Here is a 20,080-nt window from a genome sequence, read left to right on the forward strand (position 1 = left end):
AATAATAATAATACTAAATGAACTAGAAATTTGTAGTAAAAAAATAATTTTGTAGCAAATTTGTAGTAAATAAAAAACAATTGTAAACAAGAGTAAACAATTGTCAAATTGAATATGACTATTTTAATTTTACTGTGGAGGATATAAATTATTATTATTATTATTATTATTATTATTATTATTATAAGGGTTTTAATGCACTTTTGACTCAAACCCTTAGTATGATGTAGCCCTTGTGGCAACTTCCAGAAACAGAAATATCTAGTATTGAAATCTGCATAACTGATAAGTGACAGCACCTTCTTAGTCTCTGATCAGTTTTGCTATTTTGGCTGAATTGCAGTGTTGCTCAATCTTTGTGTCTTAGCCAGCTAAGATCAAGTATGTTTGCTTAAAAAAATCCCTATTTCTCTGACTTTTGCCACAGGGGTCTGATTATATTTCTCAGGGACTTTCTGTTAAACCTCATCTCATCTTTTTGTTAGACATATACTGCATTTTTCCGAGTCTTGGGCCTCAAACCGGGGCTCCTGTTACTGTTTTGATATCAGCTCATTTCACCATCTCTTCCTCTGCTGCCCTTAAACATATTTATGTTGGCCAGAAGCACATAGCTGTGACCGACTAGGAAAGATCCCTCTGTGGGTTTGCAGTTGTGAATACATGTCCTCAGGCCTCGACAAGGGACTGATTCACTCAGGCTGTTTCACAAGCAAAGCTGATTTTGAATGATTACACAGCAACAAATCACACACAGAGCTTTCTTACACTTCCTGCTATTTGTGTACGACAAGTAATACGATGAATTTGCTTCAGTTATTACCAGAAGAGATGTCTAACAGTGCAGTCTATTAGGATTAAAGATGAAAACAGATGAAAGCACATAAATAATTTCTGATCCATAGAAAACTGAAGGCCTGATCTCTTTACACAGGATAGCAGGAATCAGAATAGCAGGAGACCATGTGAGAGTCCACAAGCAATACATCTATATCTGCACTTTACAGATGATTACATGGGCATATTATTAGATTGTAATACAGATACTTCAAATAATCCATGATGTACACTGTCGTTCTAAAGGTTGGTGTTTAAAAAGTCTCATACTCACCAAGGCTGCATTCATTTGATCTAAAATACAGTAAAAACAGTAATAATGCATCGGGCTAAGATTTGGTTTAAGTCCAGGATTCTACAATAAATCTTTGTTTTAGTAGTCAGTAAGGGTTTTTTTTCTTCTGTGAATTGAATGTTTATCTTTTAAATGATTTTGCTCCTCAGAGGGTCCGCTGGAGCTGCACACGCTCTCTCTGTTGCCCTCGCTGCGGCAGGTCGTGTTTAAGGGGGACAGGCTGCCTTTCCATTGCACTGCTTCACTGGTGGACAAAGTCACTGCTCTTCACTGGCGACACAACGGTCAGCCTGTCACCACTGACCCTGCCAATGGGGTTCATCTGGAAGAGAGTGTACAACATGACTGCACCTTCATCACCAGGTAACACACACAGAGACTAACATTTAAAACATTTAAATAGACATATCAAGCAGTAGAAAATGTGTATGTATCTTAGTTGACTATTAGGCTACAGCTGTTTGGTTTCTGAGAGACGCTCAGAGAAGGAACTGTTTGATTTGCGATCGTGCTGTTAAAGAACAGGTTAACATTATAGTTCATAAGTCAGAAACATCGCTCTTTGACAGTATATTATTACTGGTATACCATTATGTTCATTTTTTTAGTGAGCTGATCCTGTCAAATGTGCACATTGAGGCGAGTGGTGAGTGGGAGTGTGTGGTGTCCACGGGCCGTGGGAATGCCTCACGCAGTGTGGAGATAGTGGTACTGGAGAACAGCGCCTCCTTCTGCCCGGATCAGAGAGTGACTAACAACCGAGGGGAGTTCAGGTAAGCGATTTGTCCTACAGCTTTACCTGTGGCTTAATAATGCTTATCTAGAAAAGCCTGGCAATATGTCATCTGTTCCCCTCTTTGGCTTTAGGTGGCCTAGAACTCTGGCTGGCATCACCTCCTACCAGTACTGTCTGCAGCTGCGCTACCCCTCCTTAGCTATAGGGGGCAGCGTGGAGCAGAAGAAGGCTTCACGTAACTGTGACCGCTCTGGACACTGGGAGGAGGGAGACTACTCTCAGTGTCTCTATACTAATGACATCACACGGGTCCTGCATACCTTCATACTGGTTAGTGACAGTCTAGGGTCTTGTTTTTTAAAACATTTTATTTCCTACTAATATGTAAGGCCTTTAAAGTCCCCATGAAATCAAAATTAAAGTTTTTTGGGTGTTAGTATCAATATGTTAGTCTTAAGGTTATCTATAAGGCAGTGTGCTCCAAAACAGTGACAAAATTCGCATTTAGAAGATATAAGCATTCAAAGCTTGCAGTTCGTCACTTCCGCCAAAACGGCTCAACGATTTTTTTGACGTCACATCGTACTTCAGCTTCTCATCAAACTTTCTGTCCAATCAAATGCTCTCTAGAATCCGAAGCGCCCGCCCTCTACACTATAAAATAGACGCTGAAGCCGTGGCTGAAATCGGTCACTTGTCCACAGAATTAGTTTTTTCTGTACAGTGAATGGCACGCAGTGCACTATATAGGGGACAGGGAATGATTCAAACAGCGTAAATATGCTTTCCATTGAGGAAAAAAAGAAGTCTGGTTTCGCGCTGTCACGCTAACCACCGCACACACACTCTCTATTGGCTATTTTAAAAAGGGGCGGGCTGCTTGATATGTCCCGCCCTGTCTTCCTGTTTCGGTTAAAATGACGTCAACACATAGAGTAATGCTGCGTGTTTCTAAGCATTTCAGGGGACCTTTAAAGCTCCCCCTTGTGAAAAAAGAAGTACACTCTTGCATTCTTTTCAAATGAGTACATATTACGGAAATGATATACTTTACAAGAATGTACTTAAGCATGAACTAAGTGTAATGTTAATGCTGAATGTGCATTGCAATTAAATAAAAATTGTTTATAGTTTAAATTTATATTGAATGCAATTGGGCTTAAGAGTGTTTTTTGACCCACTTAAGGACTTAAGGACTGTGTAATGAATAATTATTACTTATATTGTTTTTGAAATATAGTTCAAGTGTACTGCCAAATGTACTGACAAGCATTTTTGTAAAATACTTTACAAAATACTTTAATATAATTTCTTTTGAAACGTGTAAGTTATGTATTTAAATGTATTTGTAATTACACATTTAAAATGATGAAATTGCAATTTAGTACATTTATAATATATTGGTTTTAAATCAAACAACACACTACACTTAAAATATTAATAAAGTACTTTACATGTCCTTTAGTATCTTAGGCAACACATCAAAATAAGTGTACTTTAATGCACATTTTAAATCATTAAAACATAATGATTTAAAATGCATGTATTTTTTTTAATTTGGAATTATTTCAAAATGCACTTTTAAAAAGTATGTTGAGAAACATACTGTTGTACACTTAAGTGGCCTTTTATTTAATTAATATTGTAATATCTGCAAGTACAGTTTTTCAATATCGTGCATTCAATTACAGTGTACATTCAATACTGTTAAGCACACTTCTTTTTTTTTCTTCTTCTTCCACAAGGGCCAGTTGGCAAGACACTGATACATTCTAGCTGTTCCTCGGTGAAACAAGAAAAGGGAGAAAATATATTATCAGTTTAATTTCTGCTGAATATTCCACAATAAAAATACGATTTTTTATGGTTTTGAAAGAAGTCTTTTATGCTTATTAAGGCTGCATTTATTTGATCAAAAATACAGTGAGAACAGTAATATTGTGAAATATTTTTACAATTTAAAATAACTGTATTCTATTTGAATATATTTGAAAATGTCATTTATTTCTGTGACGCAAATCTGAATTTTCAGCATCATTACTTCAGTCTTCATTGTCACATGATCCTTCAGAAATCATTCTAATATGTTTTTGTTCATTTTATATTCATTGTTAATTCTGTCCTTCTCACTCAGATGCCCATCAACGCCTCCAACGCTGTGACTCTGGCACACCAGGTGCGATCACACACTCTGGAAGCCGCCGGTTTCACAGACACGGTGGATGTTCTTTATGTGGCTCAGATGATGCACAAATTCATGGATTATGTGACAGAACTGCGTGAGGTTGGTAGAACATAGTATTCAACAGTGCATATATTGCAGTGCATTTGCATCCTTACATAAACATGCACTCCTTCATCCCAGCTGTCCGAGGTCCTGGTTGAAATGGGCAGTAACCTGATGCAGGCAGATGATCAGATTCTGGTTCGAGCCCAGAGAGAGGAGAGAGCCTGCAGTTCAATCGTCTACACACTAGAGAATCTCGCCTGGCCTCAGCTGCATTCTCATGCACAGGACTTCTCCAAAGTACGCTTTTAATCATGGCAGCTTCACATTATTGCACATATATATCATACTTTTATTCAGCTAGGTTGCATTAAATTGATAAAAAAAAGTGTCAGTAATGGCATTTACATTGACAAAAAGATTTCTATTTCAAATAAACGCTGTTCTTCTCAACTTTCTATTCACCAAAGAATTCTGATAAAATATGTATCATGGTTTCCACAAAAATATGAAGCAGCACAACTGTTTTCAACATTGATAATAATAAGAAATGAAACTTGAAGACCAAATCAGCAAATTTCCTCTCTTTCTTAGAGTTCACGTAACATTGTGATGGAGGCTCACATGATTCGTCCTGCTCATTTTACTGGCATGAGTTGCACGGTCTATCAGAGACGAGAAGGGGCAGGAGGGAGCCAGGGGCATGATGGGATTGAATCTTCCCTTGAGCAGCAACTGCGATTTCGCTGCACCACAGGAACACACAACACCTCGCTGAACGCTTTTCATCTCAAGGTTTGTCATGGTTTGTGTGCAAGTGTACACTTGTGTGTAGATGTCATTTTGTATATATATATATATATCTAATATGCCTGCAGTAAATATGTATATACTGATTGCAATTTTTATCTAATTGCAATTAGCATGCAGTTTAGGGCCCAAAATCATTACATTCATTTCACACTTGATTTTGTGTTGCAGAAAAAAATTGTTTAATTATTGTCATAATCATTGGTATCTATCATATTGCTACTACTGGTATTTTATACATGTAAAAACAAGCCTTTTAGCCCTGGTATAATCACTGAAACCTACCGGTTTTTGCTTTAATAAACATTTTTGGTTGGCCCTTACTTTGTCTTGTGTTTTTCTCTCTCTCTAGAACGCAGTGGCTCTTGCTTCAGTGTCTCTCCCTGCATCTCTTTTTCCACCGAATGCTCCTCCTGACTGTAAGCTGCAGTTTGTGGCATTCCGCAATGGAAGATTCTTCCCATTTACCAGCAATTTTACAGAACATTTGGACCTTGCCCGCAGACGTGGCGTCAACACTCCAGTTATCTACGTTGGCCTAGGTGGGTTGCTTTCAGCTCAAACATTCAAGGGATTGAAAACGTTCATAACATTTTAACAGTGCTAGAGTAGCTGGTTGTATACTGATGTAGTGCAGGCACTTTGGGAGAAGACTCATAAAATATTCAATTCAGGATAGTAAATCCATTCATTTAATAATTAAATAATTTTGACCAGAGCACAGATGGAAACTTTCCTGTTTTCTCTCTCTTCTAATCTGTCAGATGGATGTAGCATGTGGAATCAGTCTGATCACATTATTGTGTCACTACGACACACATCAGCTGGAAATGAACCTGTTGCTGCCCACTGGAGCTTGCAGGCGCTGGAGCATCATGGGAGCTGGAGTCTAGATGGCTGTCAGCTGGCCCATAGTGATGCGTCTACCTCTACACTGCGATGCTCTGTGCTGAGCAATTACGCTGTACTTCAGGTGACCCCTTTATAAAATACTGATATGTCCTTTGTTCTACTATATGGCATTGTAATTTTGCCGCCTCCTAAGATATCTACACATACTTCATGGATGATCCCAAAATGCATTGCGCTGAGCTCTGTGAAAAAACAATGCAAGAGAAATGTCAATTGCATATTTCAAATTTTTTATGTTATATTTCATTCAGAATTGTAAAGTATAACATTTTTAAAAATCAATTTAAAAATGAATTGTTATCCAATCTTTGTGTGTACCATATTTTCACATATCACTAGCTTAGCTATATTGTAACACCAAACACCATTGGGTTCAATCATGAGTCCAGTCTTCTGCTCAAATCACTTAATGAGTGACATGTTGGGTTGCCTGTTATGTCAAGTTAAGTATGAGGTTTTATGACTGTTATGATGATGCTTTGAAATGTAGGAAGCAAACATTGGGGCAGCTCAATGGGTTTTGGAACAGAGCCACTGATACATAGTATGTCAGCTTGATTAATAGCCCGGTTGTGGTTGTTTTTATCAAAGCTAATAATATATGTCCACACTTAGTAGAGAGATACTCTCTTTACTTGAGGAGGACAGGTTTTCCATTACAAACTGATATTTGATGCAACATTTCTTCATCATGACATGCATCAAAGGATTTTAATGTTCATCTAGGTCCTACACTGTTTTTGTTATTGAGGTAATTTGGTAATAGATGGCCATTGGCCATTTGTTGAAACTTCTTGGCACTGAAGAACCCAGTACTGACATCAGAGCAATTTCTCAGAACCTTTTTTATGAGAAGAAATGGCTATATTTAAATAGCTATATTTATCCATTTCTCCTCACAAAAATGTTCAGTTTAGTTAAACGTTTAATTCCATTTGTTACTATCAATATCAGCAGTATTGGCCTAGAAGATGGCATCAGACCGAAAAAAGTGGCATTTCTTACACCTATTCTTTTTTTAGGTGTCCTAGAGTTATAGCTCGGCTACGAAGTCATATGTATGAATGTTTTAAAAGATTCTCTCCATTTTCCCTGTCAATGTTTCAGGAGATGCCAGATTTCCCGAGTTCACCTTCGATTCCAGTGGAAGTGCTCCATCCAGTGATCTACACCTGTACTGCAGTGCTGCTCCTCTGTCTCTTCACCATCATCATCACCTATATACTGCATCACAGGTATTTGTCTCACTTTGATAAAATGCCACACATACAGTATATGTAACAATTCTAAGACCGAAAACATACTCTACATGGCCAAAATTATGTCAATACACCCAAAAACTCAAAAACTAAAAGAAAACGGTCCTGCAAACTGTTGCTACAGGGTAACACAATTCTATAATGTCATTGCATGATTTGTTATTACTGGAATAGCCAAACTTGTTAAATTAGAACTAGAAGTGGATGTCAACATACTTTTGGCCAAACAATGACATTTCTCAACAGTTTCTTTTTTTTGCCAACAGCTCTATCAGAATCACAAGGAAGAGTTGGCACACACTCCTGAACACTAGTTTCCACATCGCAATGACATCTGCTGTATTTGCTGGAGGCATCACTCTGACCGGCTACCCAATCGTATGCCAGGCAGTAAGTCCCCATTTCTCTTACATAATAATAATGTTTTGTTTTATTAAGCGCCTTTCTTACAGCTTTTCAAGGTTGCTTTACAAACAAACAAAGAGTGAACACTTTTAATACACAAATAAAACTGATAAATTATTAGATGAAGGAGATATTGTGGAGATTGTGTCAGTGATTTCCAGAATTTTTGCAATGCAAAAATAAAGTAGAAATACAAAACAGTAAAAAAAAGTAAGTGTGTATATAATAAAGAAAACAATCCAAAAACTAAAGTATTAGCTTTTATTTGGCATTGTACTGAAAAAAATAAAATGACTACAGATTACTTCTACAAGAATTATATTTTACTACAAGGATTATATCTTTTTTATGTGCTAATGTATTATTACTCTACTTGTGTTAATTGTTTTACTCATGTATGTATATGTTTGTGTCAGGTGGGGATTGTTCTTCACTACTCTTCTCTGTCCACTTTGTTATGGATCGGTGTTAGCGCCAGAGTCATCTATAAAGAAGCCTTATTAAGGACTCCACAGCAACTAGAAGGAGAAACTGCTGTACAACCAACCCAGCGGCCCATGCTCAGGTCAGTGAAGTCATCATGGAGGGCTGGAAGCGTTAGATGGTTAATAACGACTTGTTTCTGTAAATGTATCTTTCACATGCACACTCAAACTATCAGATACCTGTTTTTTTCTCTATATTTAGGCCCCAGTGCCCATAAAACCCTCACAGAACAAAAATGATTTGTAATCCAATCAATAGGCCTATTTGGACTGTATTTGTTTTCCATAGGAACATGAGGTAATTTTATCATTTAAAGGCCTTTTTATTGCCGTCCAAATGAGAAATGTCAGTGTTTTTGCCCAAACACCTATGAGATAATTCTAGGCTGGATTAGCTATGTTTAATAAAAACCACTGCAGGCAGAAGTTTCACTTATACTTCGATTAGCAAGGTAACAGTTTAGGATACTAGCTTAGCATAGCGCTAAATGGTTAAAAAGTTCTTTGAGGCATTGAGGAAGGTGGATATGATTCAGTGGGGGATGGGATCTTGAAACTGGTTTCGTCATACAACATAATACCTTGTCCCTGCATGTGAATACATGCGTTTTATGACAGACAGGTCATGCAGATATCTCTTTTACATTCAGATTTCATTCTTAAGAAATTATACAGTTTGAAAGTCTATAAGTTGTAACAGCATGAACATTACATTTGATGACAACATTAAAAGTTTCTTGTCATCATCATCATCAAAGGAAGCGTATGGGTTCCATCAGAACTCAGTATTCAGAGTGATTGTCATATTTCAAATCGGTCATGAAACATTGACATTTTTATGGGCAGATGTCATATTGAATTAGCACTTCCTGAGTAGAAACTATTGATAGGCGTGTACAGGAGCAAAATGGGCTTTTGAGAGCAACTGAATGGACCACCATGATGTAAAAAAAAAAAAAAAACTAATCAAAGACCACCATTGTCCAGATTAAAGCTGATTCCATCTGCTGTTATGGAGAGTCAGACAGAGGAAAAAAAGAGAGCAAATGGGGGGAATGGAAAAATATAAAAGTGGACAGAGAAGTTGTAAATCAAACGAAGGATAGGACTAGTTAAGGCTAACTTTCACATGTCTCAGAGACATGGTTAATAACGACTTGTTTTTGTAAATGTATCTTTCACATGCACACTCAAACTATCAGATACCTGTTTTTTCTCTATATTTAGGCCCCAGTGCCCATAAAACCCTCACAGAACAAAAATTATTTGTAATCCAATCAATAGGCCTATTTGGACTGTATTTGTTTTCCATAGGAACATGAGGTAATTTTATCATTTAAAGGCCTTTTTATTGCCGTCCAAATGAGAAATATCAGTGTTTTTGTCCAAACACCTATGAGATAATTCTAGGCTGGATTAGCTATGTTTAATAAAAACCACTGCAGGCAGAAGTTTCACTTATACTTCGATTAGCAAGGTAACAGTTTAGGATACTAGCTTAGCATAGCGCTAAATGGTTAAAAAGTTCTTTGAGGCATTGAGGAAGGTGGATATGATTCAGTGGGGGATGGGATCTTGAAACTGGTTTCGTCATACAACATAATACCTTGTCCCTGCATGTGAATACATGCGTTTTATGACAGACAGGTCATGCAGATATCTCTTTTACATTCAGATTTCATTCTTAAGAAATTATACAGTTTGAAAGTCTATAAGTTGTAACAGCGTGAACATTACATTTGATGACAACATTAAAAGTTTCTTGTCATCATCATCATCAAAGGAAGCGTATGGGTTCCATCAGAACTCAGTATTCAGAGTGATTGTCATATTTCAAATCGGTCATGAAACATTGACATTTTTATGGGCAGATGTCATATTGAATTAGCACTTCCTGAGTAGAAACTATTGATAGGCGTGTACAGGAGTAAAATGGGCTTTTGAGAGCAACTGAATGGACCACCATGATGTAAAAAAAAAAAAAAAACTAATCAAAGACCACCATTGTCCAGATTAAAGCTGATTCCATCTGCTGTTATGGAGAGTCAGACAGAGGAAAAAAAGAGAGCAAATGGGGGGAATGGAAAAATATAAAAGTGGACAGAGAAGTTGTAAATCAAACGAAGGATAGGACTAGTTAAGGCTAACTTTCACATGTCTCAGAGACATGCATGCAAATATATTCATTCCCTCTAGTCTGTGTTCTCTGTTTTTACCCTAGACCTCCGTGCTCTCCACATCCCCTGGGGAGGTCTGGCCAGATCCCACGCCTGCCTCCTGGGATAAATCCTGCTATGTTTCCCCTCCTACACTGTCTGGAGCCCAGACTCTGCTCTTTATTGACAGACAGTGACAGAACTGCCTAATGTATAGACCACACAAACTTTTTTACAGCAGGCGAAGGGCAAAGGCTAAAAGGGAACATCTGTAGGAAATATTACAGAGAGTAGCATTACACCCATTTAAATTTTTGAGCAATTTTATTGTATATATATATATATATATATATATGATTAATTATGTTAACATGGTTAGCTCTTGCAAAATGACCACTAAGTCTTCTGTCCTCTATCTCTGTTTCCCTCAACAGGTTTTATTTGATAGCCAGCGGTGTCCCACTCATCATATGTGGTATCACTGCAGCTGTAAACATCAGTAACTATGGAGACAACATTCCTTAGTGAGTACTGTGTTTTAAAACATTAGGAAAACTAGTTTGCTCATGTCTAGCTTTAAATGTTTCTATTATCAACAACCTGCATAATGTTAACATTAAAACTCTGATTCTTAGTATATAGGTCAAAAAATATTCCACAGGTGTACCTGTCATTGGTTTGCTTATTCATATTATATATCCTTATATATCTATATCCTATATATAACTATTCATATTTATATATCCTTTATACAGCTTATATATACTGTATATATATATATATATAGATTAACATTTTTTTTTATATTTAATACTTGAACTTATTTTATGTCACAACCATGATATATATGATAGATAGATTTTTTTATATAATAAATATTTGCTATTACAGTACATATGCTGAGATGCATTCTGACTTGTTGAAACATAAAGAATGATAAGCAAAACAGGCATTTTATGAGAAACATGTTGAAAAGATTAACCCAAATCCCCCCCTAAATAGATTTAATTTAAGTGTTTATGTAATTTATGAGACAATACTGCAAATCATAATTAGGCCTTAACAATGATATTTTTGTTAGGAATTTTATGGCGCTTTTGTCACGTACTTACAGATAGACTGGTGACACTTAATATAAAATGAAATTGTCTGAGGTCATACTTAGAGCTTTTTATTAGCTTCTGTTCTTTCTCTAACTGTCTGATACTTGCTGCAGATTTATTACACATGGTTGGCCGCTCCTTTACAGGCTCTTTAAAAAGTGTCTGTTTCATACAGAGCTTGCTTTGTGTTTCTGTTATTTGACTAATTACAGCCTTTGCCCTCTCTGACCTTTTTCACTGCTCTTGACCTTTCGCCAGCTGCTGGTTGATATGGCAACCCAGTTTCGGAGCTTTCTACATTCCAGCTGGATTGATCATTCTTGTGACCTGGATCTACTTCCTGTGCACTGCTTTCTGCCTGAGGCGCCGAAACATCCAGGAGTCCAAAGATCCTCCTTGCTCCGCCTCCGTCCCCTCAACCTTGCCTGAGAGCCAACCGGCAATCAGCGGCAGCACCAGCCTGCTCTCGACGGACTCTGTGGTGGGCCCTGTGCATGCTGGGATGACAGTGGAGGACCAGTACTCATTGAAGGTCCAGTGTTTAGCGCTGGTGGCAACGCAGTTCGTGTTTGTGGGGCTGTGGTGCTGCGGCGCAATGGCCGTTTGGCAGGTGGATAGAGAGCGGAAACTCTTTAGCTGCCTGTATGGAGGAACGGCTACCGGATTAGGGATCTTCTTGGTGCTCCATCACTGTTTCAAACGTTTGGATGTCCAGGCAGCGTGGCTAAGTTGTTGCCCGGGTTACCGTCGCTCCCAGTCCATGCCAGCTTATTCCCACCCCTGCACTGCAACCGTAGGTGTCCAGAGTGCCTCGGAAAGGGGCTCCCAACTTTTTGTAGGATGCCACCCACCGACGGACACCAACAATTACTCTTCTTCTGCCAGGTCATCATCTACTCAAAGTGGAACGACGAGCATCGCCGCCGGGCCTTGCAAACTCACCAACCTCCTTCAAGTGACACAAGACAACGTGAATAACGCCACCCGAGCGCCAACGGGAACTAATACCAACACAAGTACAAGCACGGAGAACAACAAGCCAGCCAACAATCTGTTGCCCTGTCTACTGCCTGTCCAGCAGCCTCAAAGAAGAAAGGCTTGCAGTAGAACAAGGGGTGGCAATACCCAATACCATCACCGGGGGGACGGGAGAGGGCATTACCGCCTCAAAGCTCTCAGGGCAGGTGGAGGAGGTAGCATGGGCGCTTTGGGACCTTCTGGGACAGAGCAATCAAACATCCACCATCTACACAAACATGCTTCCAGCGAGAATGGAAGTCTACGGAATAGCCATTCAGAGGGTCAGAATGGCCTTCTGACCAATGGGCGGCACAGAGGGGAGGGACTAGCGACAAGCCCTTCGGAAGGTAGCGATGGAGGTAGCAGCGGAAGTAAAAAACCTTTTCCCCTGTTGCCTTCGGTGGCAAGTAGGTCCACCATGCAACAAATTGCTCAATGTCGCAGCGCTAGCAAAGACAATCTTAAACTGGCCGCCGCGGCTGAGAGAGAGTCAAAGCGGAGCTCGTTCCCTCTAAATGTGACATCAAATGTCACTGCGACGGCCTTGTTGACGACAGTTTCAGCACCTAATGGAACACTAAAGGGATCCGTGGTGGAATTGGACACTAGCGGAACTGACCAATCACAGGGTTCGGTTGGTATGAAGAGCAGGGTATGGAAGAGCGAGACAACTGTATAATAATGAGCTGCAGGTAGAGTTGAAGGACTTTGAAGGTTTCTTGAACGTGTAACTTGTATGCTAGAAGCCAAAGCATGGATTTCTTTCTCCACAACCTAGCTGAAAAGACTAGTTTAAACCAGCCTAGGATGGTTTTGGACACTTTTCAGCCAAGCTAAACATCAGCTTGGATAGGCTGGGAGACCGGCTAAACAAACTTCAGCTTGTAAGCTTTGAAGGTGTTCTGTGGTCTTTGAACCGTCCAACATGCTAAGAGCTAATGCTAAGCATGCTAATAAGGAGAAGCTGTGTGAGACTGTTTTATATGAAGAAAAAGAAAGGGTGTGTATGCAAAACCTGACTCCTCTAAAAAGACATTGGAAGAGTTGGTTTGACAAAATATGCAAAATCATCTTGATTGCTTTTGTTTGCCTGTAATACCACTTAATCTAACAAACTGTTTGAACATAATGAATCTTTTAATATTGAATATGCCAAGGGATCTGAACCTAAAGTTCAGCTGTTTAGCTGTGTTGATCTTTATGTTTCTGAATATGCATATCGATCAGGATGGAGAACCTGTTCGCTTGTTACCTAAGTTTTCTTGTTCAGTCCCTTTATGTCTTTGTCTCTTGTGTGTTCATGTTTTTATTCACGCTATTTCATTTACATGTCTATAAGAATGTACATAGTGTTATGTATGTATTGTTTGACCATTACAGTGTTAATTCAATTCTCTGGCACTAATAAGCAGCTTTTGACATCAGTCCCACACAAATATAGAAAACAAAGACTTGCCATTGATCCATCCATCCCCAACATTTCCATCCAATGCTTAACTGGTGCTGGGAATGTCGTTCTTGTTCTTCTGATGTTGTTAAACAGAAAGTGAACTATTGCATTCAGTTTTTAGTGAATAGGAACTATTTGGAAAATGTTGCTTAACAGTGCCCTCTATTGGGCCATTTCTGCCATTGATCAAATGCACTGATAATGAATGCTGTTGATGGACAAATGATATCAACAAAGTGACAGCTGCTTCAGATGTCACTCCAGAGTTACTAAGGGATTTGATAATGAAGGGCAAGTGTTTGTCCATACAGTACATGTTCTGTTGTAGTACCTTGTGTAACATGGGCTTTTTTTTAGCACTTGGTTCAGGTTGTGAAGAGAGCATTTGGCATATTCTTATAAATAATAACACATTTATATTATACATATCAGTATTAATATTGATGTAATTGTCATTATGCAATTTTATGATATCAGTGTTTTACAGAGGATTGGCCTAATCAGTTTTATAAACTCTCTGTTTTTAGACTAAAAGCACACCAACAATCAAAGCTAGACCACCCCATGCCCCACCCCCGCCCCCTGCAGATTATTACCATACATAGAGCAGGTTTTGTTTACTATCAAGCACTGTTCATCCCACAAATGTTTAGCAAGAAGAACTACTAATCTACCTGGAATAGTTAGTACTCCTTCATAAGCTTATGCTGAGGAACATGGAATTTGTGATAACAAATAATTCTTTTCAATAGGTCTTTTGTTTTTCAAGTGTCCAAGTGTCTTTTTCTCACGAAAGCAAAGAATGGACAATCCCGACCGCCCGACAAAGGGGAATTCAGATCTTTGCACTGACTGTTTTTTTTTCCAAGGCCCACAAGCTATCAGATACTGACTGAAGTGCCATTATTTTTAGATCACATCATGACGAAGTCACAAGCGTTGCCTGTCTTTAGCTTTAGCTACACTTTGATTAAAATAAAATGATTTTAAAGTGTGTTCAGGGATATTTGTATGCCAAAGAAAGCTTACTGTAAGTATGAGCTTATTTGATATTGTGTAGCCAGAAATCTCCCTCAAAATTGTTAAACATTCGAAGACCACACATTGCTAAAGAACCAGTCCTCCCTTTTCCCAAATAAAAAAGCATTTAACGTCATGATGACCAGTGTGATAATTTTGTGATTAATGTAAGTTAAACTATCGATTATGAAGGCTTATAATCACCATCACGTCATTACAGACTACATATATTCTATTTCATTTTGGTTGTATATGATTTCAGTAGTTTTTGGGGCAAAGTGTCATTTGAAACGACAACAACAAAGAATGTAATCAAATAATACATGGAATGTGTGGCCTGCTCAAAGTTTGCCATGTGTATGTAATACTTAATTTTTTTTTTCTTTAAAAAAAGATAAAAATTGTAAATGGCTTGTTTGTGCATAATGGTTTCAGGTGACATTGTGATATTTGCATGAACAATTTTCTTTGCCTCTGGGTTGGCCTAGAGCTTCTGAGGGTCAGAATAATTTCAGTGTTATCCTAAATAATGTTTTGCTTGTCATCTCGAAGTTTAAAAGGGAGATTTCAATATTAGCATTAATATTTATATTTGTGTCACTCACTTCAATATGAAAATGATAGCAGCATTTTTGTATCGATTTCAGTAATATATTTCCTATATGTTAAGAGTGTGCCTTATCTATGACCTGATGCAAAATAAAGGTTTGGAAAAATGCCATAAAATCAAAATAACTTCTCTCGTATTTTTATGTTTCCTAGAATGTATCATATGTGATTTAAAGAGAAAAATCCCAGCCCACGTTTTGCATTAGGCACGTAACTTCTGTTTCTATGTAATATGTAAATCGACAGCCTTCACAAGAAATGAAGCCAATCAAAAGTGAGCCTTGCATTATTGACACATGCATCATCCTATCAGAGTGCGGTACTCTAGAGATTGGGCGGGACAAACACTGAGCAGGAATGAGCATCACGCTAGTAAGCTACTGACAACACTGATCTCGGTAGCGTAGTGGAGGCGGTTTATTGCCAAATAAACAATTACAGTGATTTACAGATAGCAGGAGACCGAGTCAAGTAATACTTAATTTTTTTTTTCTTTAAAAAAAGATAAAAATTGTAAATGGCTTGTTTGTGCATAATGGTTTCAGGTGACATTGTGATATTTGCATGAACAATTTTCTTTGCCTCTGGGTTGGCCTAGAGCTTCTGAGGGTCAGAATAATTTCAGTGTTATCCTAAATAATGTTTTGATTGTCATCTCGAAGTTTAAAAGGGAGATTTCAATATTAGCATTAATATTTATATTTGTGTCACTCACTTCGATATGAAAATGATAGCAGCATTTTTGTATCGATTTCAGTAATATATTTCCTATATGTTAAGAGTGTGCCTTATCTATGACCTGATGCAAAATAAAGGTTTGGAAAAATGCCATAAAATCAAAATAACTTCTCTCGTATTTTTATGTTTCCTAGAATGTATCATATGTGATTTAAAGAGAAAAATCCCAGCCCACGTTTTGCATTAGGCACGTAACTTCTGTTTCTATGTAATATGTAAATCGACAGCCTTCACAAGAAATGAAGCCAAGTGAGCCTTGCATTATTGACACATGCATCATCCTATCAGAGTGCGGTACTCTAGAGATTGGGCGGGACAAACACTGAGCAGGAATGAGCATCACGCTAGTAAGCTACTGACAACACTGATCTCGGTAGCGTAGTGGAGGCGGTTTATTGCCAAATAAACAATTACAGTGATTTACAGATAGCAGGAGACCGAGTCAATCTGAAAGATGACTAATCGGCTTCAAAACAACTACTCATACTGACGTTTTCTGTTTTTGTTCTGCTGAATAGCCTTTATCTGAGCTCTACAGTGATTCACTTGATCTAACGTTAATAAAGTCTGAGGAAGTAAACTGAGGAAACGCTAATGAGGAAATTCTTCAACAAAGATATTCTGAGAACAGTTTTTAAAATCTACATAAAGGTAAACTGATATCAGGCGTGAAGGTTTCGGTTAGGCTACTACAAATGCACGGATATTTAATCGCTGAGTCAGTTTCTGATTGGTTGTCTGATGCAACATCTCGCTGAAACATTTTAGCAACCACGTTGTTTACTGTACACCTTCAGCAGCTTAATTCGGGGTTAAATTATGACCAAAGGTTAAAAGCTGCGCGGATGTAACCTGGGATTTAAAAAGACGTTATCACAGGTTTATACGTGTGCTGCTTAGCATACTATCAAAAGCTCTTCTTTAAATAGTTTAATGCAAGGATGAAGTGATACCTGCATCACCTGGCCCCTGGGTAGACAGTGTACGTCACGCATGAGGGGCGGGGTTTATGAGAGCTCCCAAACAGTTACACACAGGAGCCAGAGCGACGCACGGCAAACATCAAGCGGGCTCGAGCGAACGAAGCGCAACTTTTCGTCCCTGTTGAACCTGGAGTTTAACTGAGAATGTCTTTGGGTGACCAGCAGTGGTATCCCACCAGCGTTCAGGTAACGGTGCTTAAAGCACGAAACCTGCGGATCAAGGGCAAGAATGGCACGAACGACGCCTATGCCATCATGCAGGTGGCCAAGGACAAGTTTTCCACGTCGGTTGCGGAGAAATGCGTCTCGCCCGAATGGAAGGAGGAGGCGACCTTCGATCTGCCGCCGAATGATCCATCAGACGCGGAGCGGTGCACGCTCTACATCATCGCCATGCACCGAGCCCTGGTGGGGCTGGACAAGTTTTTGGGACAGGCTGTCATCAACTTACTGGACCTCCACGCCAACAGATCACGCAAAAAGTCTGAGTGAGTGTCATTATGTTCTATGGGGAAATAATTTTGTGGTGTGGGTGTTCGAGTTGTGTCAAAACTATTCCATTATAAGTTAAAGATTTTACAAGTTTAAAGTGATATGCTACCAAACAGCTAATCATAGTTTGTTTTGGTCTCTTTTGCATGGACAGGTTTCAGTACGCCGCCCTTGTAAAACAATGTTAGGCAAGCAACTTCGCCTCCTGGGTGTTCCTATGAACATTATTCAATAATAATTATTCACTTCATAAAACGAGTTATCACTGATAGTGTTTAGTAAAACTGACTGGAGGGGGTGGAGTTATGTTTGGGTGCAGTCTCTTTTACTTTATTTTTTTGTTTGTTTTTACAAAAGTGTTTTTCCCACTTAGTATGAGCCAACATGATTAGGGTCATAAAGAATATGGCCAAATATGGATTGTAAATATTTACAAATCATTTAATTCAATGTAACACAACAGGATGGTTTCAAACATATTTGTATTGAATTAACAAATAATAATAATATTATTGTTTTTCTGGACCGTATAAATAAATTTTCTAAACACAAACAATTAGTTTAGAATATCTGTGATATAATTGTTGTGATGAAATAATGATAATTTTGCTAAGATTTATGTGTTGCTAGGGTGTTGCAAATATGACCCAGATCTCCTTCATATACATTTGACAAAAGATATGTTTGTTTGTTAATTTATTTAAAAAAATGAATTGTCCCCAACCCTGAGTATAGTTATGTTATTCTTAACCATAAATGACAAGAACTATTTCCATGGGACATGTATAAATAGGCACAGATTTTGGTAGGAAACAGAACACAAATTTTATAAATTTTTTATTATTATTATTTTGGTTATAGTTTCAATTTAGGAGTTGCTTAGCTTAATTTTTCTTTAGCTCTTTGGAAATGCTTTTGCTCATATTCAAAAACAGAAGGTGTGTGAGTTTCACTTTATTTGCATATTAGGGCAGCTTGTTGATTTGTCCAGTCGACTTCCTGTTCTGGCCTTTGACAGAGAGATAGGGAAGTGTAAAGGCTGTGTTGTTGCTTTGGGTTTGGTCATGGGGCATTTTGCGGTTTGGCAGCTGTGGCCTTCGGTGTTCGAGGTCCTGCTGTTTGTCCTTGTTGTGTGGCATTGGTGCTGCAGATTGTCAGGCCCGTTTGATTCATTGCTCCATCAGCGTCTGCTTGTTTGGACTTGTTATTTTTCCATTCGTACTCATTCTGTTTGGATTAGTGGATCACACACATGACTTGACAATGACCATGTTTGGTTTACTTGTTTTGCATTTGTATGCTTTGTAAAGTCCCCATGAGAAGAACAGAAAAAGTTCAATACAAAAATAACATGTTTTATTATAAATGTTATTGTTGTTTTTATTACTATAACTTGAATTACAAGACCCATCATGGTCGTGTGATTTAAAAAATGGCAGCATTCATGAGAGTGAGCTTAACTTCATGTAGAATTACTTTTAACAGAAAAGCTTTTTCACACATTTTTTTTTTTTTTTAAGCCAGGACAATTCATAGTATAATAATTAGGCTGAGATAAAAATATGTGTCCCATGAGCCCTTTTAAGTCATTATAGTTTTACTTATAGCAGCTGCAGAACAATTATTAATATCAGGAGTAACTGGTTGCAGCTTTATCAGCTGATCCTTTAATTTTTCTTGTTTTTTTCCTCAGATGTGTTCCTCTGACAAATCATAGTTTATCATTCCAAGCAAGTAAATGGGACTAATAGAGTAAAATGGTCCAGCGCAATCTCACACAACCAGTCTAGCTGTATTACAAATAATGACGTTTTTACATTCCTCTCCACCCATCCCAGCCCTGTATAACAAAACTTTACTAGTCACTAACTGACAGGTATGAGTGGTTGGGCTGATGGTGTGTAACTATGTACATTAGTGTTTACTTTCCACCACCTGTAAGAATAGTGTGTGTGTGAGAGAGAGAGAACACTGTGTTCTTTTCCTTCAGTAGATCTGGTTTATGCAGTTTAGTTATTAAAATACTAGTTCAACCTATAGACACTAGAGATACACAGTTAATCAATTAATACTGAAAGCATATTATGGCCTTCTGCAAAAAAAAAAAAAAAGTCTTCAAAATTATGTTTTAAACGGAGCACATTGTGTGAAAGCTTGTTTCCACCATGGAATAATACAAAAAAAGGTAATTGTGACTTTTTATTTCACAATTCTGAGTTTATATCTCATAATTCTTAAACAATTGTGACATAACTCAATTGTGAACAAAAAAAGAGTCAGAGTGGTTAGATAAAAAGTCACAATTACCTTTTTTTATTCTATTTTTTTTAAAGTACATAGCTTTGAGTGATTAAATTATGATAGAAATACGTAACAAAGAGTATGAAAAATCCAGTATTGAATATAATAATGTATACATTTATGATGATGATTATTATTTTTATATATTATTTTTAATTTTAATTGTAATTTGTTGATGATTATGTAGTAGTAATAGCAATAGTACATTTATTATATTATATTATATTATATTATATTATATT

The 20,080-nt window shown here is 37.8% G+C and overlaps 2 protein-coding genes across 2 annotated transcripts in view; both read left to right on the plus strand.

Annotated features, from left to right (window-relative positions):
- The window catches only part of adgra2 (adhesion G protein-coupled receptor A2), an 86,546-nt gene extending 72,276 nt beyond the window's left edge, over positions 1 to 14,270 (plus strand). Inside the window, exons 7-19 of the mRNA XM_016533091.1 lie at positions 1,282 to 1,495; positions 1,741 to 1,905; positions 2,000 to 2,198; positions 4,003 to 4,152; positions 4,234 to 4,395; positions 4,690 to 4,890; positions 5,258 to 5,447; positions 5,670 to 5,878; positions 6,925 to 7,052; positions 7,343 to 7,466; positions 7,898 to 8,046; positions 10,557 to 10,646; positions 11,484 to 14,270. Of these exons, the coding sequence (XP_016388577.1) occupies positions 1,282 to 1,495; positions 1,741 to 1,905; positions 2,000 to 2,198; positions 4,003 to 4,152; positions 4,234 to 4,395; positions 4,690 to 4,890; positions 5,258 to 5,447; positions 5,670 to 5,878; positions 6,925 to 7,052; positions 7,343 to 7,466; positions 7,898 to 8,046; positions 10,557 to 10,646; positions 11,484 to 12,924 (3,422 nt within the window). The 3' untranslated portion in view covers positions 12,925 to 14,270. The remainder of the gene's footprint in view (positions 1 to 1,281; positions 1,496 to 1,740; positions 1,906 to 1,999; positions 2,199 to 4,002; positions 4,153 to 4,233; positions 4,396 to 4,689; positions 4,891 to 5,257; positions 5,448 to 5,669; positions 5,879 to 6,924; positions 7,053 to 7,342; positions 7,467 to 7,897; positions 8,047 to 10,556; positions 10,647 to 11,483) is intronic.
- Positions 14,271 to 17,069: 2,799 nt separating this feature from the next.
- The window catches only part of rab11fip1a (RAB11 family interacting protein 1 (class I) a), a 25,527-nt gene continuing 22,516 nt past the window's right edge, over positions 17,070 to 20,080 (plus strand). Inside the window, exon 1 of the mRNA XM_016533214.1 lies at positions 17,070 to 17,533. Coding sequence (XP_016388700.1) covers positions 17,190 to 17,533 — 344 coding nt within the window. The 5' untranslated portion in view covers positions 17,070 to 17,189. The remainder of the gene's footprint in view (positions 17,534 to 20,080) is intronic.

The sequence above is a fragment of the Sinocyclocheilus rhinocerous genome, unplaced genomic scaffold (genome assembly GCF_001515625.1).
Source record: "Sinocyclocheilus rhinocerous isolate Xijiao unplaced genomic scaffold, SAMN03320098_v1.1 scaffold311, whole genome shotgun sequence".
Classification (NCBI taxonomy): Eukaryota; Metazoa; Chordata; class Actinopteri; order Cypriniformes; family Cyprinidae; genus Sinocyclocheilus; species Sinocyclocheilus rhinocerous.